Source organism: Gouania willdenowi, chromosome 4 (genome assembly GCF_900634775.1).
Source record: "Gouania willdenowi chromosome 4, fGouWil2.1, whole genome shotgun sequence".
Classification (NCBI taxonomy): Eukaryota; Metazoa; Chordata; class Actinopteri; order Blenniiformes; family Gobiesocidae; genus Gouania; species Gouania willdenowi.
In genome coordinates, this window is record NC_041047.1 from 376,223 (window position 1) to 402,225 (window position 26,003).

General features: G+C 44.3%; 1 protein-coding gene across 1 annotated transcript; it reads right to left on the bottom strand.

The window, feature by feature from the left end:
- Positions 1-540: 540 nt before the first annotated feature.
- Positions 541-25,894, bottom strand: LOC114461615 (microtubule-associated protein 1A-like). The gene is given in 11 exon segments (XM_028443849.1): positions 541-1,017; positions 2,889-2,927; positions 12,645-12,788; positions 14,195-14,388; positions 14,766-14,975; positions 14,978-15,776; positions 15,842-16,984; positions 21,961-22,098; positions 22,195-22,277; positions 22,380-22,481; positions 25,862-25,894. Coding segments are annotated over 8 exon segments (3,024 nt in total). The 5' UTR covers positions 21,979-22,098; positions 22,195-22,277; positions 22,380-22,481; positions 25,862-25,894.
- Between the last annotated feature and the right edge of the window lie 109 nt (positions 25,895-26,003).

The following is a 26,003-nucleotide window of genomic DNA, read 5'->3' on the forward strand; positions in this document are numbered from 1 at the left end:
CTCTCCCCGGCCACTTCTTCCAGCTCTTCCGGGGGGACCCCGAGACGTCCGAGACTATGTCTCTCCAGCTTGTCCTGGGTCTTCCCCAAGACCCAGGTGCCCGAGCAACCTCATCTGGCTCTTCTCGATGTGGAGGAGCATAAATAAATAATATTAATATTAATATTATTAATGATAATAATAATAATAATGTAAAGTAGTAATAATGATCATAGCAATACAACATCTAATAGTAGGAACAGTGATATATTAATAGTATGTTAATACAATGTCGCTGGTGTGGTGGGCCGGTGTGCGGCATCAAGGGGTGTGGGGGGGGTGGAGCCTTGTCTGTGCTGGGGCCTCCCCTGGAGTTGTGCTGGGTGGGTGTGTGGGGGTGCGGCCTGTGGCTCTTGGCCTGGTGGATCCGTGTCAGGAGTGGTTGGTCTGCTGGCTGGGTGTGCCGGGTCTCGTGGGCGCTGAGCCGGGGCGGGGGTGCCCCGGGAGTGGGTCTTTGGGTTGGGCGTCTCAGGGCACGCTCCCCTGCCATCTGCCCGGGGACTAGCTGTGGTTCAGTGTGGCGCTGCTTTGGGCGGGGTGGGGCTGGTGGCCTGGGGCCCACTGTCCTCTGGGCTGTGCTGGCATTGGGGGGCGTCTTGTGAGTGATTGGGGTGGCCTAAGTGGGCGGGGGGGGGCTCTGCTGGCGGCATTGGTGTGGGGTGGCGTTGCCTGGTTGGGGGTGCTTGGGTTCGCCTGCTTATCGGTCTGTGGCTGGCGGGGTGACCCTGCTTGGGCGGTAGATGGCATCCTCTCTCGTCGGGTGGCCGGGGCTGCCTCCCTGTGGAGGGTGTTGCATCGTGGCGCCGTGCGGGCCTGTGCTGACCCTGGTGTGGGCGCGGGCTTCTCTCCTGCTCGGCCGCTCCTTGTTGCGGCGGGGGTCACCCCCTGGGGGATGTGGCTGGTGCCCGGCTGCGCCTGGGGCTCTCTGGCCCCCGCTCTTTCTGTTAGCCTGGCGGCATCTTTGGTTCCAGGGCAGCGCTTGGGTTTACAGTAGTGGTTCTTACACATACACTGGTCTATGATGCACTGACATGATTCATTTATTTAATTGCAATAATAAAACATGCATTGCTGTTTATAAAATATTACACTTTTTGTAGTGTTGACCTTTGACATCATGTGCAGATGAGGTAAAAAAAAGAGAAAAAACCTCTGATTGTATGAATGACATTTATTCACAAATGATATTTTCTGTATTAGTTGAATTCACTCTGGAAGTTTTTTTGCATGTGATCATCAAACTATATTTTTAAAATTTATAATGATCGTAATTTCATTTATTTTTCAACCGGTAGAAGTAAATTTGGTACAAACATCTGTTTTTATAAGTTAATGTATTTTTACGCTGTCCTGTTCTTGTGATTATCTCGACGCAGCGTCTGTCTGACCTCATACTTTGTCCACGGCTTCCAAATACCCCGAGTGTGCATCCGTTATTTTACAGTAATTTGGTCTCGTTTCAAAATGTTTATTTTAATTTTATTTCAGATTAACGGCACATTCATGTTCACACAGAAATGAAACCTATTCATCTTTTGACCTCAGAGTGTGAGGGGGCGCTAGAGCACCATCTGTCTCTATTTCACTACACAGCTCCTCACCCGAACTAGAGTCACGTGTGCGGCCAGAGCCAATCACTGCGCACAGCCAAGCAGACACGGACCGTTTCTCAATCTGTGTACTTGTACCTGTGCAGACTTGTGTGCTCGTGGACTCGTGAAACCTCATCACGCGCGACCTTCTCTGCAGTACCCAGCATGCATCAGAGGAGACTTGTGCGCATAGACATTATAATACGTAGACGCCGTATCAACTGCTGCCGCCCACGAGCGGTGTGTCATTAGGGCGGCCATCTTGGAAAGGTGTCAGTCACTCCTACAGTGTATTATGTCTATAGAGGAATGATGTGTTTACACTATTAAAGTTGTCATAAATCACTAAATTCTCAAGCATTTTTCACGGGGTTTGTCTGTAACAAACGTCTGACATGATATATAGATATATATATAAATAAATATATATATATATATATAGAACAAAAGGAACCTAGAAAACGTTCAGATGTGCTCAGGTTTTTATTGACAACATTGTTTAAGGCTATACATTGCATTTGACAATGATTATTATTGTATAATTACTACTGTTATTATTGTTATTGCTATTCTTAGAAATATCATTACATCATCATATTATTGTATTATTATTTTTTATTGTTAATCTGTTATAGTTACTGGTATTCTCATTGTATTAATATTGTTATTGCATTAGAATGTTAGATTATTAATTTCATTATTGATAACATCGAATAGATCAGTGGTTTTCAACCTGTTCATCCAGCGACCCCCAAAATAAAGGTCTCAGAGAGCAGGTACCCTCCAAAATAAAGGTTCCTGAGAGTGGGGACCCTGCAAAATAAAGGTTCCAGAAAGCGGGTACCCTCCAAAATAAAGGTTCCAGAGAGTGGGGACCCTCCAAAATAAAGGTTCCAAAGAGCGGGACCCTCCAAAATAAAGGTTCCAGAGAGTGGGGACCCTCCAAAATAAAGGTTCCAAAGAGCGGGACCCTCCAAAATAAAGGTTCCAAAGACTGGGACCCTCCAAAATAAAGGTTCCAGAGAGTGGGGACCCTCCAAAATAAAGGTCCCATAGAGCAGGGACCCTCCAAAATAAAGGTCCCATAGAGCAGGGACCCTCCAAAATAAAGGTTCCATAGAGCAGGGACCCTCCAAAATAAAGGTCCCATAGAGCAGGGACCCTCCAAAATAAAGGTTCCATAGAGCAGGGACCCTCCAAAATAAAGGTTCCATAGAGCAGGGACCCCCACTGTAGCTGAAGGTGGTTGAACACAGACATGAACATTGAAGAACAGTCATGTGGAGACAGGACCATCTATAAGGGGGAATAAAGGAGAGATTTTTGGGGTCCATCCATAAAGTCAGTAAAATGATGGTCCATTGTTCTATGAATCTGTGATAACCACATTTATTTATTCATCTGAATAATATCCACTGTTATCCAGGAACGTTTATTATTATTATTATAGTCATCTTAAAGATGGAAATCATGGTTTTAATCACTAATAAAATGTGTTCAAAGTGAATAAAAATGGTGGAAAGGAGGTGAAATGTGATTATGGCATTTAAAAAGTAAAAACAATTAGTTTAAACTGATAGAAAAAAATGGACATGACAAATTATGAATGTGGTTAAATTGTCCAAAAATAATCATGAAATCTGGTGAAAAGTGACAATAATAGATCAACATATGTGACATTAGGTGTAAAAGTGGTAGAAATGGTTTATAAGTGATGAACATGTCTGGAAAAAATGTGTAGAAAAGTCATTAAAATGTGATGTAGAAGTGTCAGAAATGTGAGAAATGTAGCAAAAATACATTAAAAGGAGACAAAATATGGTTTTAAAAAGTGATGAAAATATGCTAAAATATGGTGAGTTTGGTGGAGTTGTAGAAAAATGGTAAAAATAAGTAAAAATGAGCTGAAATTGTTAAAAATGTTTTGAATGTATCTGGTGACCCCCTTGGTCTCATGATCCCAAATGGGTTACTGACCCTAAGGTTGAGAACCCCTGTGATAGTGAACATGGAACAGGTAGAGTTCACACAATACAAAGAACATGTTTTAGTAAATTTAGAGAAAAAAGACAAGACAAAGATATCAGAGCAATTTAATAAAAACAAATAGATTTAAAGTCAATAAAACAATGTAAAAGGATGATTTACATACAGATACATATACAAAATAATATTTAGATGTTCATGAAAAACTTCCCAAAGGTAAACCCATCTATGATATAGACTTACGACACACAGAGTGAAATATTTAAAACTTTTATTTCTTTAAATATAGATGATTCAATTCAGTGTCTCAGAAAATAAGAATATTACATTAGATGATTAAAAACAATAAAGAATGATTCTATGTTTACACCATGGTATGAGTGAGTCCCCCATAGATACCCCAAAGGCTTCATCACCTCCAGGCCACGCCCCCATTGATGCTAAACAGGCCCAACCAATCACTGACAGTATAAAAATAAACTCTTTAAAATATATTTTTTAATGATCAATGTAATTTTCTGAAGTAATACATTTCATTTTTTCATTTTCTGTGAAACTTAATCATTAACATTTAAAGAAGTCAAGGTTTGAAATATGTCACTATGTATCAGAGTGAATTAATTAAACTTCTGACACATCTTTCAATTACAACTTGTAAATTTCCTGTTGATTAGAAAAAAACTGTTATTGTCTCGATATTTAAACCAGGAGCTCAGGACTGATTACAGACCCATATCTATTTTATTTATACTGATTAAAAAACTGTAGCCACACAGCTAGCTGACCACCTGGAGACCCATTAGTTTCTGCACCTTCAGAAACTGCTGCTTTATAGAAAATCTGAAAAGTGTAATGACGGGGGAGAAGTGGTGGGGGCAGTGTTTTTAGATTTAAGGAGGGGCTTCCTCACTGTGGATCATGACTTGCTTCTGTCTAAAATGTCATCTTTGAACATCTCACCAGAAACAATAGAGTGGTTTACATCCTACCTCCATGTGTGTGAAAGTGGCTCAGGACAAATCCACTTTTTAAATAATAAAATGGGTGTCCCCCAGGGCTCTATAATGGGACCTTTGTTGTTTTGTCTCTTCATAAATGACCTGCTTTTGTCCTGTTCAGATGTCTAGTGTCTAGTTCATTATACAACCAAGCAAACCAACCCACTACCATCACTGCATTTAAATGATATTCCCTTAAACTAATATAGAAATGCATTAATAACCTTTCAGCAGAGCCACTAAGTTCATTATTACAGAGACAAAACAGCACCAGAGTCACCAGTAGCACCTCCAGTAATAAGTGAACAATCTCCAGCCGTAGAACACATTGGTCAGTGTTTTTTCCATCAAACAGACCAAACTGTAGAACTCACTGTATACCATCTCACATGTATAACAGTTTAAATTGTTCACGTCCAGGCTCAAGTTGTGGCTTAAAACAAATCAAAGTTGTACAGATTTGTAAATAATGTTTTTAATAGTGTGATGAGTTAGTGTGTGTATCTGTGTGAGCTGAATGTGGGAATGTATAAATGCTGAATCACTGCTGTAATCAACAAAATATGTGTTTAAGATTGTGCTTTTATACATTTTGTATAATTTGTATCGAGCTCAACCAGGAACAGGAGTAGAGAATTAGCATTAGCATTAGCTATACACTGTATGCATCTTTTGCTGTAACTATGTCTCTGTCAAATAAATAAATGTGTCATGAGTCTATAGTTCTATAGATGTACAGTATGTATAATATATACTGTAAATACGCCCCAATCATCACATTAGCTGTTGTACTCATTCCTTTTCTAGTAAATATGTTTATTAATTAATTTATTCCTATTTCTAGAGGCTATAATTATGGTGAACAATGATCATGTGATGAATTCTTCTTCTGTGGTAACAATAACCGTTCCTCCATGTTAACATAAGCTAATGTAAGCTAACACAAGCTAACGTCTGTCTGTGAATGGTCACACCACTGATAACTCCGCCCCTTTGTTGTGAATCACCAGGTTAAGTTTTATAGTACCAGATGAGATCAGTGAAGCTCTGCAGGATAAACTAAGTCTGACTTTAGGAACAGGATAGCTGCACTGTGGGTCTCCATGACAACCAATGTGCTTTATCTTTGGTGAAATGATTCTATCCCAGAGAAAGAGGATTAGCTTAGCCTGGATTAATCCCATTTTCCCAGCTCTGTTTAGATCAATATTATATCTATATATAAACATTGGACTTACTCCTATAGTGACATCATCACAGTGTGGTGTGTGTTTAACTTTTACAGGATGATCAGGAACAGGTTCTAGAGTATTATTAGACTATTTAAGATGACATCATGGGCTCTACCTCCCAACACCTCACCCTTCAATAACTACAGATCTTCAACCTCAGGTTCTGGTCTTAACGAGAGGCCGTCCTCCAGGTCTTGGTACTTGTTTCTGACCGGGTCATTTTTAGAGGCGTGTTTATCTAACTATTATAACCTTTAAACGCACACATTCAGTCCATTCACAAGAAAGTGTCCAATGTTTCCATGACGACTGACGCATCTCACGTCTGATTGGCTCAAATAATATTAAACATCCAAGACACAAAGAGCACTTTTACGTGTGTGTGTGTGTGCGTGCTGAAACTGTGTTTGTGTGTTACAATGTGTGTGTGTGTGCGTGTTGAAATGTGTGTGTGTGTGTGTTACACTGTGTGTGTGTGTGTGTGTGTGCGCGTTACACTGTGTGTGTGTGTGTGTGTGCATGTGTGTTACACTGTGTGTGTGTGTGTGTGTGTGTGTTGAAATGTGTGTGTGTGTTACACTGTGTGTGTGTGCATGTGTGTTACACTGTGTGTGTGTGTGTGTGTGTTTTCCTACATCTGATGTAGGAAAACAAGTGGATTGTGATCAGTGTATACTTTTATTGTCATGATACTGGACATATGATCGCTAACTGCCCCGTTATTTTACGCAGAGAGCAATCAAAGAGCAAAACAAAATCATCAACTCCAAAAAGCGTTGGTTTTGTGCGTCCTGCTCCATTGCAACCTACTGACACGTCATGCGTTAGTGACGGTATGATCAGTATTCTCTGTGATACTGGAGCTTCTCAGTCATTAATTGTACAGAGCGCTTCACCCTTTTCTGACAGCTCATACTGTGGCTCAGACGCGCTGGTGTGGGGGGTGCAAATGAGCACTTTGCGCCCCCCGCTCCATTCAATATGTTTGAGTTCCTCTCTAGTGTCTGGACGAGTGCGTGTAGGAGTGCGGGAACGGTTACCAGTCCAGGGGGTGTCCATGATATTGGGGAATGATCTGGCGGGTGAACGTGTGTTTCCTGTTGTGGAAGTGATTAATAATCCCGGAGTTGGTTTGATAACTGCAGGAAAAAATAACGTGTTTCCTGTTTGTGCTGTAACCCGTGCACAAGCTAGAAAATGTAAAGGTATAGATTTGTCTGATTCATTTCTGTCAAATGATCATCAGGACCAGATGAGTGAAAAAATTGACTCTGATGATAATCCAGCAAAACTTAATGACAGTCTGATACCCAGTGAAGCAGATTTGAAGTTTGAGGTGGATCAAAGTTCTTTTGTAGCCGCTCAAAACACAGACCCAACCCTGTCTGCTTGTTTAGAAGCTGCAGTCACCACTCAAACCAATTCTGAAAATGTGTACAGTTTGGAGAACGGTGTCCTTATGCGCCGTTGGTTTCCTCCTGCAACTGGTCATTTAGAGTGGAATGTGGTGAAACAAGTGGTGGTTCCACAACCGTTCCGTTACCAGGTGCTTAGTTTAGCTCACGATGGTCTTGCTGGACATTTAGGAATTAAGAAAACCTATTACAGAGTCCTTCGCTGTTTTTTTTGGCCTGGAAGAAAATCTGATGTGGGAAAATTCTGTCGCTCATGTCACGTGTGTCAATTAAGTGGAAAACCTAATCAGACAATTCCTCCAGCACCATTGCATCCAATCCCAGCTTTAGGTGAACCTTTTGAAAACGTTGTGTTAGACTGTGTTGGTCCCCTCCAAAAAACCAAGTGTGGTAACCAATACATGGTAACTCTAATGTGTAGTGCAACTCGTTACCCAGAAGCCATCCCTCTACGCACCATAAAAGCTAGGACTGTGATTAAAGCACTGCTAAAATTCTTCTCAACCTTTGGGCTTCCACGGTCTGTACAAACAGACCAGGGAAGTAATTTTACTTCCAAAGTGTTCTCCCAGGTCCTTGCTTCATTGTCACTTAAGCATGTTAAATCTAGCGCTTTCCACCCTCAATCCCAGGGGGCGCTGGAGCGGTTCCACCAGACGTTAAAGTCTATGCTGCGAAAATACTGTCTGGAGCAGCGTAGAGATTGGGATGAAGGGTTGGCTTTCCTCCTCATGGCTGTGCGTGAGAGTGTTCAGGAGTCAACTGGTTTTAGCCCAGCTGACTTAGTGTTTGGTCACACCGTGCGTGGACCACTACAGTTGTTAAAAGAAAAAGTTCTGGAGGAAGTTCATCGTCCTATGTGTAATGTGCTGGAATCGTTTCTAAGGTAAGGGAGAGGTTGCACAAAGCTTGTCAGATTGCAAGTAGTTCGTTGGCTGCATCCCAACAGGGGATGAAGCGTAGATATGATTGTAAGGCTGTTAAGACAGTTTAGTGCTGGTGATAAAGTTCTGGTTCTGCTTCTGATTCCTAGTTCTTCACTTCAGGCCAAATTTTGTGGGCCTTATAATGTTGAGAAACAGTTAAGTGAGACGGACTATGTGATTGGCACCCCTGATAGAATGAGGAAGTCGAGAGTTTGTCATGTAAACATGATAAAAAAATATGTCCCGAGAAGTGATCTTTCAAAACCACCTGCTGTGGCCGTGGTAGTCTCTGTGTCGACTTCGCGAGAGACAGAGGGTAGTGAGAATTGTACCGATTTTCCTTTAAAAGATTCACCCAGTTCATCTCGTTTGGAGAACTCTGCAATCATGAGTGACATGCAAACGTATCTAAGTCATTTAGAGAGCACTTTTCAGACAGATACTGTATTATAAATTTAACTCTGAATAATCCCACGTTGTTTTCAGACACTCCAACCCGTACCACTGTGTTGTCACATGACATAGACACTGGTAAAAGTCCCCCCATTAAACAGGCGGCTTACCGTGTAAACCCAACCAAACGTGCTCTTATGAAAGAGGAGATTACATATCTGTTGGAGAATAACCTTGCTGTTCGAAGTTGTAGTGCTTGGAGTTCACCTTGTTTGCTGGTTCCCAAACCGGATGGAACTAATAGATTCTGTACTGACTACAGTTAACAATGTCACCAAAGCTGATTCGTTCCCCTACCCCGGATCGATGATTGTGTAGACCGAGTTGGATCTGCAAAATTTGTGACAAAACTTGATTTATTGAAAGGATACTGGCAAGTTCCTTTGACCTCCCATGCTTCTGAAGTTTCTGCTTTTGTTACCCCAGATGGTTTTTTCCAGTATACAGTGATGCCCTTTGGTCTTCGAAATGCTCCTGCCACGTTTCAGCGGCTGATGAATATGGTGCTTGCTGAGGTAAGCAACTGCGAAGTGTATATAGATGATGTTGTTGTGTATTCTGACACCTGGACTGAGCATTTACACACATTGAGACTGGTTTTTAGCAAACTAAAGGAGGCCAATCTGACCTTAAACTTAGCAAAGTGTGAGTTTGATAAAGCGACTATCACCTATCTAGGTAGGAGGGTAGGTCAGGGACAGGTGCGGCCTATAACTGCTAAGATTCAGGCTATCATTGAGTACCCTGCGCTAGTGTTGTGGTGGTCAAGACCGGTCTTGGTCTCGAGACCAAATTTTAAAGGTCTTGGTCTTGTCTCGGACTCTGAAGCATTTTGACTCGGTCTTGTCTTGGACTCGGGCTGCCCGGACTCGGGATTTTCCGTCAAGACCGTTAGAGACCAGCACTAATTCCTGCTATTTTTAAACATTTTTATAATGTGATAATAACACAGAGAAGAACAGGATAAAACAATCCTTTATTCATTATTTAATCCACCCTGTATAATGACCACAACCTTCCTTAATATGACTGAGTGACGTGTGTAACACTCATACGTGTGTGACACTCATACGTGTGTGTGGCTCCGGTGTCAGTTTGGACAATGGAGCAGAAGGAGATATGAACTAATCACCGGTAAAAATCCCAGTAAAACTCTGTAAAACAATCACCAGTAATAAATATTATCTCCCTGGTAAAGACAGTAGCTCTAATAACTGGTAAAATGATAAACTGATGATATTACAGCCTGTGAAGGCTGGATAGGGGACGCACTTACTCTGCTTCTGGGTCCTAGTGCCAGCCGAACGGTGAAGCCTGTTCTGTTTACTGTGTTTACTGAGGTCCGTGTGTGTTTAATAAGTCTGTGTGTGTTTAATAAGTCAGTGTGTGTTTAATAAGTCTGTGTGTGTTTAATAAGTCCGTGTGTGTCCGTGTGAAAGTCTGCATGTTTATGCATCTGTCCATCCACTCTTTTCATTATATCCATGTCTTTTAAGGCTTTATTACATAATGTCGGCTGTAGTCCGGGCCGCCGCCATCTTGGATTATGTCATCACCAGCGCGTCATCGCCGCAGAGTTAAAGTGGTGTTTTTTTTGTGACTTTAGACTCCAATTACATGTATGTATATAATATGTTCCCCACAATATAAACAGGTTCAAAATATAATTATTTTTTACAGTTTCTGTTTCCACTGTATCCATAATAATAATAATTATATATATATAATTATATATATATATATATATATAATAACTATTGATTGATTTGTTACATGACTGTTCCAGGGGTTGAGTTTGTTTTATTTAGTTTCACATCTACCTGTAGATCTATGTTTTTTACACTGATGACAACTTGTTTGTAGTTTTATTTCAGAAAGTTTCACTTTTACAGTTACAGTTGGAAACCTTTGTTAATTGAATATCCTAGTTATATTACAGCAACCAAATTAAACTATATCAACTAAGTGAATTAATAAAAATAACCTGTGTAAAGGCTTTTTCAAGCTAAAAAAATATCTTGTGAAATCTGTGACCTGTTAAACCTGCACAACTCAAAGAATCAGAATCAAGAATCATTATTTCGTGGCAGAAATGCTTTTAAACACTTGCTGTACATTCAGCTGACATAAAAATCTTGTTTTCAAATATGTAGAATAATTGTGAATGTATCAGTAGCAGTAGTAGTTTTAATATTTTAGTTAATTTTTTGCAGGCACCTTTTTTTTTTGTCCGTCAAATGTATTTAAAATAAACTAAAATTAAAGAGAGATGTTATTTAACTGTTGAACCTTGCCATAATTTTATTTATTTATTTATTTTTTTAAATTGAAAAAAAAATGTTTATGGTCTTGGTCTTGGTCTTGGTTTGTCTCGGTCTTGGTCTTGACTCGGTCTCGGCTCCCGAAAGTCTTGGTCTTGTCTTGGTCTCGGTGCATTCTGGTCTCGGGCAAGTCTTGGTCTCGGATAGTGCGGTCTTGAACACAACACTACCCTGCGCCACAGACCAGGCGAGAACGCCGTCGATTTTTAGGAATGGCTGGTTACTATCGCAGCTTTTGTAAAAACTTTGCGGAAGTGGTTGCCCCTCTAACGAATTTAACCAGTGTAAAAAAAAAAAGTTAATTTGGAGTGAAGAGTGCCAACATGCTTTTACTGCCTGTAAAGCACTTCTGTGTAGTAGCCCTGTTCTGTCTGCCCCTGAAGTGTTACGCCCATTTCAGCTGGAGGTGGATGCAAGTGCAATGGTGCTGGAGCGGTTTTATTTCAGGAGGATGGGGATGGAGTTAATCACCCGGTGTGCTACTTTTCAAAGACGTTCAGTGGAGCTCAGGTAAACTATAGCACAATAGAGAAAGAAGCTCTAAGCCTTCTTCTAGCTCTGCAGTTTTTTAAAGTTTACGTCGGGTCCTCAGTCATTCCAATAAAAGTATACACTGATCACAATCCACTTGTTTTCCTACATCAGATGCGAAACTCAAATCAAAGATTAATGCGATGGTCACTACTCATTCAAGATTTTAATTTGGAAATAAAACACAAGAAGGGGAGTGAAAATATTTTTGCTGATGCATTGTCCCGAGCTTAATCTTGCATTATGTTAAATCAAACTTGAGAAGTTTGTTTTCTTTGGTTGGGGAATGTTACGGCTGGTGCCTTATTGTGTTTACTGTGTTGGTGGAGGAGTGAGAGCTCTTCCACAATTTAATATCTATCCCAATGAGCAGGACAGCAGGGAGTGGCCATCACCAAGGATGCTGATTGGTTCTCCCCAGGGTGTGGCCCTACATAAGGACTGTCTACCCCAGAAGCTGGTGGAGAGCAGTAGCGATGTGTGACTCTCCCTTGCTTGCTGTCCACCAAGTGTGTATCTGGCTGTGTGAAGTGTGTGTGTGTATTCAGTGTTCCTGGTTTAACCAGCGTTTTGAGTTTGAACTGTACCTGGAATTATTGTTTATATTTTGTAAAGAAGCTGTAGGGATGAGCTGCCATTTCATTTCCTGTTTTCTAGTGTTTTTGTGTATAGGCTTAATAGAGTTTATTTATTATTTTGGCCTTGGTTCACCCTGACGTTGATGCTTCTGTTTTTGTGTTTAATTATTGGGCAATAAATGACCTTTGCCTTATTCAACTCTCTGTGTTTCTTTTAAATGTGTTTGTTCCTACCCTAGACTAGGGACGGAACAGTGTGTGCATGTATTACACTATGTGTGTGTGTATGTTACACTGTGTGTGTGCCTGTATTACACTGTGTGTGTGTGTGTTACACTGTGTGTGTGTTACAGTATGCGCGTTACTGCGTGTGTTACACTGTGTGTGTGTGCGCGTTACACTGTGTGTGTGTATTACACTGTGTGTGTGTGTGTGTGTATGTGTGTGTGTTACACTGTGTGTGTAAGCCAATCAAACACAGAGACATCATGATCAAAACAAGGCCTCTGATTGGCTGAGAGACTTCATGTCCCAGAATGCAGCAGTCAGTGAGCGTGCTCAGTGCAGCTCTACCTTACAGGCGGGGAAGCTGTCGTCCTGCATGGCGACGGTGCTGCTGCTGCCCAGCACAGTGAGGGACAGCGCCCCCTGCTGCTGCAGCGTCTCCTGGTACCACTCACGCATCACCAACGAATCAAAGGTCGGGATCAGGGTCACCTGAGGGCACACGGACCAATAGATTTTAATGTCCAGGGAGGGGCGTGTCCACTCTGCATGGACTTAAAGAAGAAAAAATAAAAGAAGAGTTAGATATTGTCATGTTCATCAAAAGGAAAACTGAAAGTGATGAAGATAAATATACTCAGATGGACACACGCATGTGCACACACGCCCTGATATTTGGTCTGTTTTAATCTCTTTCTCACTCACTCGGTTCTCTCTATGTTCCTCGTGTCAATTTCGTCAAAACAAAGCGGCATCTTTAATGTTTCCGTTGCGTGTCAGTAAAATTACCGCAATTTACTGACACTGGCTGTAAAGAGAAACTTCTTATCTTTCATAAACTGGTGGAATATGTCCGATAGAGAGACTCAAGATAGGAAATAAAAAGGGTGGGGAAGAATAAATTGTTATTCAGTGAGGGTGAGATGTGAAGTTGTAGAACATATTGTGCTTATTATATTGTGTAATCAAGCCAGTATAGTGACTAGTGTGAAGTTTAGCTATAATGGTGGTGGCTGTGGACAGGGGAATGAGTGAGTGGTAGTACCTAAAGCAGGTATTTGGGATTAATGTGTCCAAAGTTAAGCACCCTCCGGGGGGTGGTGTGTTGAGGTGTAATTAAAATTGGAGGGATTAGTAGGGCAGCCAGAGGTGTGAGTGCCGCCCCCATGCCACTACTTAGTAGCACAGGCGGCGGCCCCCTCCACCCCAGCCCCACCAACCAGCCCCCCAAGGGTTAAGTATGTGAGTGTGGTGCAACAAGTGGGTGAGCCAGACCAGCTGGGAGTGTGTGATGTGAAGTGTCCATGTCGGAGGCCTGTCCGGTAGGAGCCCGGCCCGTCCGCATGGCGGGCCACCGGAGAGGGTAGATGGCGCAGACGGGCACGCGGCACTGCGGGCCCCAGGGACGCGCCGAGCAGCACAACCGGAGATCCCCCACGGCACCCCCCGAACCATGCCGGCCATATGGAGCGCAGCGGGACTCCCCCAGGCGGAGCCAGGCACCAGCCACATCCCCCAGCAGTCCAGGAGGCGACCCCTGCCGCCAGCCGGCCCGCCCCGCCAAAGCAGGTGGCGGCCGAGCAGGAGAGAGGCCAGCTCTCACACCAGGGCCAGCACAGGCCCGCAAGACAGCACCCTCCAAAGGTGGGTGGCCCCGGCCCCCCCGATGAGAAAGGACGCCACCAACCACCCAAGCAGGGCCACCCCGCCAGCCACGGACCGATCGGCAGGCGAACCCATGCACCCCCAGCCAGGCACCGCAACCCCACACCAACATTGCCAGGAGTTGGTACGGCCCGAGCTTGCAGTAAGAGTACACCCTTAGAGAGCTTTCACACAGTCTGTGAACTCTGACCCTGTGAGGAGGTGACCCGTGTCCTGTAGTGGACCATCCTCACCTTCAGCTGGGCCCAGCAGCTCTTTCCTTCCAGCAGAGCGTCCAGAACCTTCCTGGTGTCTCTCCGTGGGTCGTCGCCACTCAGCACGTAGTGAGATGAGCGCAGGCAGCGGAACAGGTCTGCATCTATCGAGGACTGGCCTGATGGGAGGTAGGCCAGGTCCACATACACCACAGGACCAGCAGAACCAGCAGCTGTGGGAGCCAAACACAATAAACACATTCACTTATAGATACAAATTATTTTAAATATTGAATCTGTGAATTTAAAGCTTGGTGGAATACCAGCATAAACCAGTATAAATCAGATTAAACCAGTACAAACCAGTATAAATCAGATTAAACAAGTACAAACCAGGATAAACCAGTATAAATCAGATTAAACCAGTATAAACCAGTATAAACTAGTATAACCAGATTAAACCAGTATAAACTAGTATAACCAGATTAAACCAGTATAAACTAGTATAACCAGATTAAACCAGTATAACCAGTATAAACCAAAGTGTGTCTCAGAATAAACCCAGTCTTACTCTGTCCAAACAAACTAGTCTGTACTAAGCGGGTCCTACCTGCTGGGACTTTGGTTCTGGAGCCCCCACCGACCGAGTGTCGAGCTGTGAGTTTGGTTTCTGATCCTGGGAAGGTTCTCAGGGAGCCAGTGGAGGTGCTGGTCCGAGTGTTCCTCAGCTGTGGTGGTTTCTTGGTACCGACGGAGGGAGTTTTCTGGTTCTCCTCCGAGTCCACGGTGCAGGAACCAGGCTGTACTGGAGGCGGGGGCGGTCCACGACGGGGACGGGGGGCGGGTCGGACCAACCTAACACACATCCGGACTCTTCTTCAGAATCGGCAGCCACTGTGGGACAGTCCCGGTCCAGTTCTTCTGATGGACTGGTACTGTCCAGGCCCTCGTCCTGGCTCTGAGGAACATGAAGGTGTTGGAACTCACAAGGAGACACGAGACAGACGTCTACATGCTGAGGGACAATCCCTGGTCCACTTGGGGGCGGATGGTCTTCTTCTTTCTGAAGCACAGTGGGACTCTTATCTTCACGGTCCAAATCCAAGGTGTCCAACAAGCGGTTCTCAAAGGACTGAGGGACGTTCATGGAGTCTCTCACTGGCTTTTCTGGACTTTCATTAAGTCCATTAAAGTGAGAGGGGTTGGTTTCTCTCTCCTTGGGGTCTTTTCCTAGTGGACCTTTCTTCAGAGACATTCCGTCAGTCTCTAATGTTCTGTTAGTCTGCGGAGCATCTGGTCCGACCACACTTGGACCTCTCCTCACCTCCTTTAGGGTCGTTTTCAAACTTTCCTTCTCCTCTGGCTTTAATTCTTTCTTATAGTCTTTCTTTAGTACTGGTTCTTTCTTTAGTACTGGTTTGGGGTCTCTCTTTGGTTCTGGTTCTTTTTTAGTACTGGTTCTTTCTTTAGTACTGGTTCTTTCTTTAGTACTGGTTTGGCGTCTCTCTTTGGTTCTGGTTCTTTCTTTAGTACTGGTTTGGGGTCTCTCTTTGGTTCTGGTTCTTTCTTTAGTACTGGTTTTTTCTTGAGTTCTGCTTTGGGTTCTCTCTTTGGTTTGGAGCTGGTTATTGTCTTTCTTGGTTGGTTCCTTCTTCTTCTCTTCTTTCTTTCCTAGAGTAGAAAATTTCTCTTCCTGGTGTCCTTCTTTGCCAGAAGCTTCTCAGCAGGTTTGGAGGTTCTGGATCGACCGTCTACTTCTAGAACTTTGGTCTTCTCATCAGGTTGGACAGGTTTGGCTTTCTTGGGTTCTGTCCATTTGTCTCTCTGTGAGGAGCTACTGACTCGACTCTCAGGTCTTTCTGGACTCAGTTCCTTCTCGGTTCTGGGGGTCTGGAGGTCTTTGGAAAACGGTGAGGGATGTTGAAGGAACTGGAGGTGTTGGAGCATTTTAAGTCCTTCCAGCAGTTTAATCTGAGGGGTTCGGCCCGGGAACAGAACTCTAACAACCCTCTCCTGAGGGTCGGCTGGATGCCACACCAGCAGCACACACACGGACACATCAGGGGCGTGGGCCAAGTCGCTCAGCGGGCTTAGAGTGTAGAGCTCCAAACAGCCCACGCCCAGCTTCTGAAACAGAACCAGAGGCTGGATGGACCCGCTGACCCGGCTCAGAGGCCGAGGTGTGATGGACAGTCTGTGAAGGAGCTGCAGCGTTACCGACCCCAGGTCACTGCTCCGCAGCTTACAGGGGTCCACCTGGTCCCACTTCAGCTGGTCCGGAGCGTTGAAGAACACCACGCCAATCTCAGGAGAGATCAGGTTCTTGGTCTGGTCTGCGTCGGGCTCCTGGTGCCGCTCGGAGAGCTTCCTCTGCAGGAGGCTGACAACTCCCGGCAGGTTGTCGGAGCCACAGTGCGTCAGCAGCACCGAGTCCACCCGGTCCAAGTGTCGGACCAGCTTCCAGAAGCAGGAGCGCGAGTCTGAGCCTCCGTTCACCAGGATGTTGAAGCCGCAGACGGAGAAGAAGGCGGAGTCTCCCCGACCGCCAGGAAACACGTAGCAGCACGGCCGGCACAGCCGCAGGAAGCCCGGTGCGTCGGGCGGCTCCAGCAGGTCCAGGGGCGAGTCGGGCGTCAGGGACTCGGACAGGTACTCAGTGAACTCCTGCAGACCTTCCATCGGGGGCAGCACCGGAGCAGGGTTCACTTTCAGGTCCAGGACACCCTGAAAGGTTGCCAGGTCCTGAAGCCAGGGACCGCTCCAACACCCGAAGGACGGGACGCACAAGGTCAAGCTGGGTTTGACAGAGAGGTCCCTGAGCACATCAACCTACACACACACACGCAGTGGTTCTCAACCTTTTCAAAATAAAGGTTCCAGAGAGCAGGGACTCCCACAGTAGCTGAAGGTGGTTGAACACTGATATCTATTTATAATGCAAGGAATCTCTGTCTGTGTGTGTGTGTGTGTGTGTGTGGTGTGTGTGTGTGTGTGTGTGTGTGTGTGTGTGTGTGTGTGTGTGTGTGTGTGTGTGTGTGTGTGTGTGTGTGTGTGTGTGTGTGTGTGTGTGTGTTCCTGAAATATCTCTGCTGCTGCTTGGTTCAAGGGTGTACAACGTTGGATTTGTTTTGGACGCCCCACCTCTTGAGTCGACAGACTCAGTGATGTCAGGGTAGGCAAGGTAGGCAGTGCCTACCCAAGGGTGAATTGATATTATTTGTTTTAATTATAATATAATTATAAATTATTTATCTTTCCATTTCCAATAGCCTACAGTACCTATGAGTTTGAAAGTATCAGCATTTTGTGCTTTTCATAGCCCAAATGACTAAACATCGCTATTTCCTGGTACGGCAGAGACGCTGCACAGTCGCACTCTGCTGTAAGGAGGAGGAGCCAGGAGGAGGCCACACCCTTTTCCAAAAGCACATGGCTGCTCTGCCTCTGTTCACATAGCGTGTTTTTATGTGTTTGCACATGCTCAGTCAGTTCCCCAAGATGAAAACCATTTACGTCCAAAGGCAGATCTCTACGCTGCCTTTGGACATAGCCGTGCTATGCTAAATGCTATACGTAGGTTCACAGTGCATTAGTGAATTGTTTATCACGTGACCGCTGTTGCTACGTTCTCTAGCTAGTGGGCGGGATAACACTACAGTCAGGATGACAGTGCTAGAGACGATAAAGTAACTTTATTTTGAGGAAAAACAACATCTTTTAAAAGATGGAGACCAACACCTGAGCTACCAGACCTTCAGCAAAGGTAAGGTCAGAACATTGTTGGTACTTTCTACAGTGAATGGAACAAATGGAAGGATTGACTTTGTGGATGCTCCTCACTGAGGATGTTCTGAGTTGTTGTTGTCATTTTCTCTGTTTCTGTGTTTCTAACACAAACAACAGATGTGCTGTCGTGTCATGAGATATATGTTGTTGGAGAGTATGGAGGATATATTAAATAATTAGGGGGCCAAGTCCACGGGGCCTGGGGACCGCGTGGTTCCGAGGACCAGCGGTGCTAGGAACCCTATTGTAATCGTTTCGAATACTATAGTTACAGTCTCGGTAAAAGTGGTGCTGCAGGCTAAACCGTGCAAGGGAGGGCAGTGCCCTTTGGAGGGTGGGTCCAGACTAGCTAGCTATAAAAACGCAAACTGGTACATATCTCGGTCAAAATAAATGCTAACAACACCAAATCTGAGATCTTTGGTTGACATGAGACTGTGAGGGTATGAGCAAAGGCTTAATAATGTAGGCCACGAGGGGGCGCTGCAAATATGGAAAATGTATATATCTTAAATGGCAAAACCGATTTTTACCAAATTTGATGGGTATGATCTTGGGTCACTCCTGAGGCCATATGTCGAAGTTATTCACGATTGGTCAAAGTGGGCGTGGCTTATTACATCATAACATATAAATAAACAAACATTGATTTCAGCTAAATTATTGAGTTGAGGGCTGTGAAATTTACAGGGTAGATATAGAAGACCACACAGATCACCCATACCAAAAATTGCGCCACTGGGTGGCGCTATAATTGCTAACACATTTGGCCTCTAAATTTCACATTTTAATTCACATCTTCATAAACTTCATATCCACGTGTTCCTAATATAGAGGCACATTGCTCTTTGTAACTCACTACATATCAAAAACCTACTTTTTCGAACTTCTTAGGATTTTGTCCAATCAGCATGAAACTTGTTACGTAGAGTCTTCAGTTGGACCTGATCTAAAGTTGATAAAATAATTTTGTTGGCTCAAATTATGTGTGAACAATTACTGAGTAAAATTTTCTAGCTAGCTATAAAAATGCATAACTGTTGCATATTTCGGTCAAAATAAATGCTAACAACACCAAATCTGAGATCCTTGGTTGGCATGTGACTGTGGGGGTGTGAGCAAAATGTGAATAATTTAGGCCTCTAGGGGGCACTACAATTATGAAAATTTATATCTCTTAAATGGCATGACCGATTTTTACCAAACTAGGTGGGTATGACCTCGGGTCTCTCCTGGGGCCGCATCTCAAAGTTAATCGCAATTAGTCAAAGCGGGCGTGGCTTAGTACAACATAAACAAAAAACCTTTATTTCAGCTTAAGTATTATGTTGAGGGCTGTGAAATGTACAGGATAACTATAGAAGAGCACACAAACCACCCATACCAAAAAGTGTACCACTAGGTGGCGCTATAATGGGTGCAAAGGCATTTCGGTCTGTAAATTTCACATTTTAAATCACATCTTCCAAAACTTCATATCCACGTGTTCACAGCAAATGACACGTTGGCCTGTGTCCTGACGCTCACCACAAGCCCGTCATCCTTCGTGACGTACTTCCACGGTCGCCGCAAAACCTAGGGGTCAAATCATGCGGGAAGGCTTGGCCCCCTTTCATAAACGCTTGTAGTTCGAGTTGTTTATGTTTCTTTAATGGTGTTTATGATGTTGATTTTGTTAGATGGATAAATACTTGTTCATGTAGATCTTGTTGGGTTTTTTCTTTTTTATTATGAATTTTAAATTTTGATAAGTGCATTGAGATAACTTTGTTGTAAATTGCGCTATACAAATGAAGTTCAATTGAATTGAATTAACACTTGCCAGAAGAAACATATGGAATTGTCATTGGTGTTAACATTGGTGTTCTCCATTTGCAACGCCCTGCCTACCCAACCCTAGTGCTCACAGCACGTCACTGGTCCTACCAAGCATCACTGCACACCATAGCCACGTGTGCACCAAAGCCAATTACTGGAGAGCCCACCCCCATGCTCCATCCATTTTGGAACTGTGGTCCTACCTCAGCAGAACGTGTGCACGGCTGCTGCTTGGTTCAAGGGTGTGCAACGTCAGATTTGTTTGGACTGCAATGATACCATTAATAAATTATTTAATAAATGCTTTACAAATTCTGTGTGCATCTAAACGGACTGTTTGTGGATTAATGACACTAAACGGTCTGAGGAGATCCGGATCCACAAGGACAACAAACTGGATGGGGTTCACTGACCTGATATGACCTGTTTTTCTTCCAATTCTTAAGAACTGCATACTCACTTGGATGTAAAATAATTGGTATCATGACTTGGTTTGGCACTGATTAAACCTAAACACCAACAGAGTAAATGCAGAACGTTTTTATTGTCTACCTGGTATGGGTGACAAATAAATAAACTTTTCTGAAACCAGAATTTTGGCTCTCAAATGCCGTATGTGTTTGTGTGATCAGGAGTCAGAGTAGGGTTGGACATCGTTTGGATTTGAACCATTCTGATTCTTTTAAGAGACATGGTCAAATAAACTGAGCTAATCATGAACCTCTCCATGAATTTTAATCCTATCAACTTTTTACTTTTTATGAACTTAACCAGGAATTTCTCACAGGGCTGTTTTCAACTAGTATATAAGTTTGAATATAAATAATATACATTTTCTTTTCACAACCTTAGTGTGTGATGCTGCAGCTACTTAATCATGTGACTCCCAGTGATGTAATAATACTAATTATTATTATTACTTAATCATGTGACTGTGCTCCCAATGATGTGTTAACCTGGTGCACAAAATCAAATATACAATAAGGAACAACTGGTACAACCCAGTCCAGAAGAGCAGCATTATTCAATCAGAAACAGTTCATGGTAATACTAATAATAATAATAATAATAATAATAATAATAATAATATACTTTACTGATCACATCGCAGTGAAATAATTTCCTCTGCATTTTACCTATTTGTAGCAGTAGTCTGACACAACATTGCGGGCGCTCCAGGAAGCAATTTGGGGTTGAGGAGGGAGGGAGGCCTGAGTGGGGTTTCGGTTTCAAGCGACGAACGGCAACCGGGCAGTAGTCAGGCAAGATTACGAGTCCGCCGTGGCCCTCGGAGCCGGTCGCCATCGCTTGCCCAAGAGAAGCAGAGCGGCGCCTTAGGGGCCAAAGCATCTGCAGGGGGTAGAGGGTGAAACCCGGACTCCCCCGGAGGGAGCGGGGCCGCCATAGACCCCTTCGTTGGTGTTTGGTTGATTCTTCTTCCGTTTGGCGGACTGGGTATCGAAAGTAATTTGATGATGTAAATAGGCGGTATCAGCGTGTTGATTATTAATACATGCCGATACTGATCCAGCCTTTTAGTGCCGTATCAGGACTCCTCCCAGTACTAGTATCGGTATCGGCACAACATTAGTTAAAAGTGACCAAAAATGGTGGTGAAATGAGATTTTAAAAACCACAGAAAATTGGTTAAAAGTTGCAACTTAGAGTGGACAAAAACAGACAGAAAAAGTGATAAAAGGGTTCAAAGAGTTAATATTGGCTTAACAGTAGCCAACATTGGGGGATGTAGTATAATTTAAAAAGTAGGAACAATTAGGCAATAATGGGCATGAGAAATCGTGAATGTGGTTAAATTGGCAAAAATAATCATGAAATCTGGTGAAAAGAGGTTAAAGTGACAATAATAGGTCAACATATGTGACATTAGGTGTAAAAGTGGTAGAAATGGTTTATAAGTGATGAACATGTCTGGAAAGTGGAAAAAATGTGTAGAAAAGTCATTGAAATGTGTGTGTCAGAAATGGGAGAAATGTAGCAAAAATACATTAAAAGGAGACAAAATATGGTTTTAAAAAGTGATGAAAATATGCTAAAATATGGTGAGTTTGGTGGAGTTGTAGAAAAATGGTAAAAATTAGCAAAAATGGACTGAAATTGTTGAGAAAATATTATTAGTTTCTTGAAGAGCCCCTCCAGTGTCTTGTGTCAGAACACACACACACACGCACGCACACACACACCTGTGTGTTGAGGAGCATCAGCAGGTCAGAGGAGGAGAACCTTCCTCTTTGTAGAACAACTTCTCCTGTTTCTTCTTCACATAGACCAACAAACAACAGCAGCTGGTACACAACAGAACTACACAACAGTCTCTGCACCTACACAACGACAACAACAATACTATTAACACAACATCACAGCACACACACGCCTGTGCAACACTAACACAATATAACGACACGTGTGTGTCTCACCTCTGCACAAACCAGCTCATGTGTTGGATTTAAAAGCACCTGAGTGTGAAGGACATCACCACGATGCTGCAACGTCCTCTGACCTACAACACACACAGTCAGCTGAGTCTTCTGTAGAGTGTGTGTGTGTGTGTGTGTGTGTGTGTGTGTGTGTGTGTGTGTGTGTGTGTGTGTGTGTGTGTTACCCGGTACGTCCTCTGACAGAAACGCTGAATGTCTGGACACAAAAAGTTTCAGCTGCTCATCTAAAGAGGAAACATGGAGATCCACAGACCAACAACGCACACCTGTAAAACACACACACACACACACACACACAATCACCAGCTGCTTCCTTTTTTCATAAACTTCCTCTCAGTGTCACAAAACACACAGTGTAAACCTGATCAATGATCATGGTACCAGGATCAATCACACTTTGATGTTACAGCAATAATCTCAGATCAATATCATGTCACACAGAGAAAATGACTTTACGCTGGATAAAAATATCAATGTTTTATGTTTTCTGTGGTTTTATTCTTCTTTCAAATCACAACAACTTGTTTCCTCTTTTCATTGGAGGTTCCAGATAAAAAACATTCAGCTTCCTGCTGCTAGCCCCTCCCACATGGTACAGTACATACCTACAGTTAATGAGGGGCCACCAGGTACGAACACACAAAAACAATAAACAAGGGCACAAGCTCCTCCCACGCCTCTTCACGTTTATAAATCATAATCAACTCCAAAGTTGTCGCACGTGAGGAAACACCTTACTCCGCCCATACGATACCTATAAAAGGTCAGGCTCCGCCCATACAGTACCTATAAAAAGTCAGGTGAACGCTCCGAATGAATATTCATTAAAAGTAATTGATGGTGAACTGAGGTTTGTCACTGTGGGGGGGGGGGGGGGGGGGGGTTAATAGAGTTCAACAGGTGGAGGAAAGGGGCGGAGCTGACCCTCACAGACAGAATGCTGGAGGATCATTGTGGGAACCCCTCTGTGTTATAACGGAGGTGGGGGGGGGGCACAGATGCAGTATATGAACCAGAAACATGGGATTAAATTATAATTCCTTGTTTCAAATAATAATAAAAATGAACCGGTAGTTAAACCCCTTTGGAACGTTACATAAATTACAATATTTAATTTAATGTAAAACCATATTTTTCATCAGTCCCAGGGTGTTTACTGGTTGTGCAAATACATCAGGAGGGTGCGGTCAGTGTTGGCATGGCGGCGGGTCTCTGGGGGCGTGGGGGGTGTTGCTGGGGGCTCTCTTTGCGGGGCCTCTCTCCGGGCGGTGCTGGCCTGGCAGGGCGTGAGGGTGCCTCTCCCTTCAGGTGTGGCTAGTGCTTGTCTAGTCTCCTGAGTGCTTTGGGGGCGCTCCCCGCGGTGTGCAGGGGTGGCCTGCCGCCTCCGGGGTGGGGGTGGGGGTGCTGGCGTCTGCGCCGGGGTTGCTGGCTCTCCAGGATGATGCTCTTTGCTGGGGGGCGGCTCTAGCTGTTCCGGTGGTTGAGGTTGATATTGGCCACAAATGGTAGGTCTGTCCTACTACAGTATATGCGGACTGGTGGGTGGGTCCGAGGTGCCTTTGGCTGGGGTTGCTGCTCCGCACCGGTTGTGTGCCGGTAGGGTGCATCCTTCCGCTGTGGGGGCCACCAGTTGCTCGTGCGCAGGTGGGAGGCGCTTTGCCCCATGGCTTGCGCTGTCCGGTGGGGGGCAGGGCCTGGGCTGCTGTTCTTCTTGCGCCGGCTGGGGCTGTGTGGTCCTGCTGGGCTGTGGCCGGTTTGTGGGCTGGGATGGGGGCTTGCCCTTGGGGTCCCCTGTCCCACGGGGGTGCTCTTGTGGTCCGGCAAGCCGGGCTGGACCTGCGGGGTCTTCCGGGGCAGGTGGTGCGGCCGCGCCCTAGTATGCCTGAGGGTGCGGCGCTGCATGGGGGAGGCAGATGCTGGCGGGGGGCCTTGGGGTTGGGGGTTGGGGGTCTGGGCGGGATGCGCGGGGTGGCTCGGCACCTTGGGGCTTTCTCGGATGTGTTGTGGGGGGTGGTGGCTGCTTCTTGGCCTGGGATCTCAGGGGCATCTGGGGGGCTGCACTGCAAGTGGGGGGGGTGGCTCCTTGGCCCCCACTCTTTCAGCTGGCCTGGCTGCATCTTTGGGCCCGGGGCGGCTCCTGGGTTTACAGTAGTGGTTCTTACACATACACTGGTCCTATGATGGACTGACATGTCTTAGACTGTAGATAAAAACTCTGTACTGGGCTTAAACTTTAGACACGTTGATCCTAAATACCTGTTCTAGGTTTACCACTCACTCCTTCCCTCTGTCCACAGACACCACCATTATACCTAAGCTACACACTGCTCACCTGACTGGTTTGATTACACAACATAATAACAACAATATACACAACTACACTACCACATCTCACTGTAAAATAATCTATTTTTTCCTCCACCCTTTCTATTTCCTGCCTTGAGTCTCTCTTCCCTGTTCCCTCCCCCTCCACCCCAGGTGTAACACTGCTCTCCCTTTTTATATTCTCCCTATAATAAAGTGTTTTCTTATTCTTCCTTAGGGAGGGGCTGGTGATGGTCACAATTATACAATAAAAAAATTAATTTATTTCATTGCAATAATAAAACATGCATTACTGTCTCATAATAAATTGTACTTCTTGTAGTGTTTGACCTTGACATCATGTGCAGACAAGTGAAAAAAAATAATAATAATATATATATATTTATATGATATGTGCTGTGAAATGTACAATGTTAATTATTTCACACAAATGTAATAATTTCACAGAGCTATCATTCATTTCATCCTTCTGTTGGGGGCGGAGGTTCCTGTTCTCATGATTGTGTGGAAACTGGAAACATTATCTCACCAGGTTTTTTCAATAAGTCCCAAACTTGCTTATAGGTCGTGGCTATTCTACAGAAATGTATCAATTGACTCCCCCTCTATCCGTACGGAGCGCCCCTCATTGGCCATTTTAGGTGACGTGAGAAGTGCACCATGTGACTTAAAGTACCGTCAGTTTTATTTAGCTTATGTTATTTTAGCTCCTCTGTTAAGCATTTTATTTTAGTCCTAACCCACGAAAAGTGAGATTCAAACCCACAGCAGGGAGGGAGATGTCTTGAGTCAGACCCACTGGTGAAAACAGACGATTCTGTGTAAATAGTCCCAGAGTTTATGAATATATTACTGTATGAAATAGACCACTTATAAGTGGCGTACGCTTTATTAGTACGTACGCAGTGTTATAAACACTTAGAACCCAGGGTTAGGGTTAGAATAGAGTCTAAAAAACAAGTTTATATTTAAATAAACAGTAAACTTAATGAACCACTTTAAGGTAAACATTAATGATTTAAACCTAGAAAAAAGCTCTGACAGGAACATTAATAACACACACCCAGACACGCACGCACGCACGCACACACGCACGCACGCACGCACGCACGCACGCACGCACGCACGCACGCACGCACACACACACACACACACACACACACACACACACACACACACACACACACACACACACACACACACACACACACACACAATATAAAACAGTCACCACTAAACTTTAAACTCTAACTTAACTAACAGAAGTAGTTCAGACAAGCTGAGTCCGGGGACCAGAGGACGGTCTGAGGGTCGGACTCACCCTCGTTGACTCTCCTCAGCAGAGGCTCCAGAGCTGTGGGGTCGGGCATTGAACAACAACCATGAGCACAGACCCGATGGGACCAGGACCGAAGTCCCTCTCCGCCGCCATCTTGGTCACGTTGACCCTGCGCAGTGACGGT